The 2,452-nt window shown below is 31.1% G+C and overlaps 1 protein-coding gene across 1 annotated transcript; it reads left to right on the plus strand.

Annotated features, from left to right (window-relative positions):
* The first annotated feature begins 364 nt into the window (after positions 1–364).
* Positions 365–1,381, plus strand: LOC107826147 (uncharacterized). The gene has a single exon (XM_016653099.2). It carries the CDS (start codon positions 418–420, stop codon positions 1,006–1,008), a length of 591 nt encoding a protein of 196 aa, XP_016508585.1. The 5' UTR covers positions 365–417; the 3' UTR covers positions 1,009–1,381.
* The last annotated feature ends 1,071 nt before the right edge of the window (positions 1,382–2,452 follow it).

Consider the following 2,452-nt stretch of genomic DNA (forward strand, 5'->3'; position numbering starts at 1 on the left):
TTTACTAATCTTACTTATTATGGTGTTATCTTTTAAGTCATCTGATATTGTTAAAATTCTTTTACGTTCTTTTAATAAGTTATATACATTGCAAAAATTATGTTACGCTATTAATCTAGTTTAACCTATAATAGCAAGTTAATTATTATATTATACAGTTTATAAACTAATATTTACCAAAAAAAATTACTTATAATTAATAACCTTATAATCTGATTGTTAAAATATTTTTTTACAAACTCAAAAAAGACCCAAACAAAAAGAAGGGAGTTTTGAAATTCTGCAAAGTGGTTGGCACTTTCTATAAATTACCTACTTACCAGTGGCAAATTGGTAATCAAGATCCTTTATAAATACGTTAGAACAAGACACATTAACTCACACCCCACACATCCAAAGTAAAGAGAAGAAAAAACAATGGCTGGCCCCTCTCATCCAAAAACTCTCCCTACTTCATCTTCTACTACAACTCCATCATCTTCAACCTTAAACTCCATGAAGCTCAAAACCCTAGTACAATCCTTCATTTTCTCCCACTTATACCGCGTTTTTCGCGCGCTAGCCAAGGCCAAATCTATCTTGTTTCAACTTGTCAAGAATGTACAATTAGTCCATCTTCTTGAATTTCCCATGATGAAGAAAAACAGGAAATACAAGAACAACAAGCTTTTTCTTGGCTCATTTAGGCTTCACTATAATTGGTGTTCTTCTCATGTAATGCCAGTGCCAGTGCCAACAGCCCTTGAGGATTGTGCCACTGGCCATGTTTATTATGATTCTACGTGGAATTCTATTATTTCTACTGCTTGTGATGAATCTGAGCTCTCTGGGTATCTTCAATGGCTTGAAGAGAAGGCTTGTGAGGAAAATAATGAAAAAAATACAAAGAATGGGAATGATATTGATAAGCTTGCTGATATGTTCATAGCAAATTGTCATGAAAGGTTTAGGTTGGAGAAAGTTGAATCTTATAGGAGATTTCAAGAAATGTTAGCTAGAAGTGTATGAGGCTAGCAAGTTCTACATAAATTTTTTTTTTTTGGGGGGGTTGGGGGATTGGGGGGTCATTTTTAGATAATTAATTTTCTTTCCTTTTTTATTTATTTATAATTTTCTCTCATTTTGGAAGGTGGAGTTTTTTTATTTCTTTTTTCTATTAGGCCTTGTGAGATAACAATAGGTAGTAAGTGGAATAGGGAGTGAGATGGAAAATCTCACTTTGGATGCATGATTTGTTAAATCATGAGATGAGATATATGAGGAGGGTATGGAGAATTGTACATGATGGGGTTCTGGGAATTGTGCAATTCTTCTCTTTAATTTAACATATGTTAATACCTTGAAATGTGAAATTTAGCTTTCTCCATTTCACTCCCTTTTACTTTTTTACCTGTCCACTCCGAATTTTTCACGTCTCTTAAAAAATAATAAATGGAGTGTATAATTTAAATTCATATTATTAATGAATTTGAGAAAATGATTTGAAATCAGTAACTAATATTGTGGGTATAATAAGAAAAAAAAAAGAAATATTTTTCTTGATATGTTAAAAGTGACAATTAAAAGTGAAAATCTATATTTAAAATACTGGACAAGTAGAAGTAAATTAAGGGAGTATTAAGTACTTGTTAAATGAACCCCCTCCCCCCTCCTTCCCTCTTATTTCCTTCTTTTCTATGTATTTTTTTTTTCTTATTTATGTTTGGAACGCTTGATCGGTTTATATTATTTAAATGTTTAGTGACATCGAAAGTTATTAGTTGAGTTTGTATTTTTCACATAATAGTCTTAAGCTGAATTACCTCTAATTCTTAAAGGCTGTTATAACAAGGATACATGCAGATTAACAAATAAAACCAGTATTGAAAATGTACTTAAAAAAATTGAGGTATCCCTAATTGCCAACGCCATTGTTTCAACACAACTAAAAATGCTAAATTTTGTTAAAAGAGCAAGGAACCAAAAAAAAAAAAGATTAAATAATTAAATATATAAACGAACAATAAGGTCCCTAAAAGTTAGATTAGATTTTGGCTCATTAAAAATTCGTATGTGTGAACGTATTTCACTTTTCATTATCCAGATATTTTAAAATTGGATAGTGACATTGGTTAAATCTCTTGGCAAACTCCTCTTTGTTTTCTGGGTATCTTCTTATTTTTCAGTTCATGAGTTTCTCTCTGTTTTGTCTCTATTCCTGTGGGCCAAACTTTTGAAGCTTTTGACACTTGTGACATTATGTTAATGAAAATAAGAGAATTCTTTGTGCAATAAACTTTAGTTGTGGTTTTTTTAATATATGGTATCATTCTCTAGTGAAATGCTATCAACGGTTTAAAATTTATTAAACAGAAAGCAGTTCCGATAATCAAGGTGTGAGTGGAGGTGGAGTACGGTGGTTCCTTTGTATAAGAACAAAGGTGATATTTAGAGTTGTAACAATTATAAGGGT

This window comes from Nicotiana tabacum, chromosome 6 (genome assembly GCF_000715075.1).
Source record: "Nicotiana tabacum cultivar K326 chromosome 6, ASM71507v2, whole genome shotgun sequence".
In the NCBI taxonomy this organism is placed as follows: Eukaryota; Viridiplantae; Streptophyta; class Magnoliopsida; order Solanales; family Solanaceae; genus Nicotiana; species Nicotiana tabacum.

Bases quoted from the DNA above. Each gene is read 5' to 3' on its own strand.
- LOC107826147 (XM_016653099.2), top strand. From the start codon at position 418: ATGGCTGGCCCCTCTCATCCAAAAACTCTCCCTACTTCATCTTCTACT.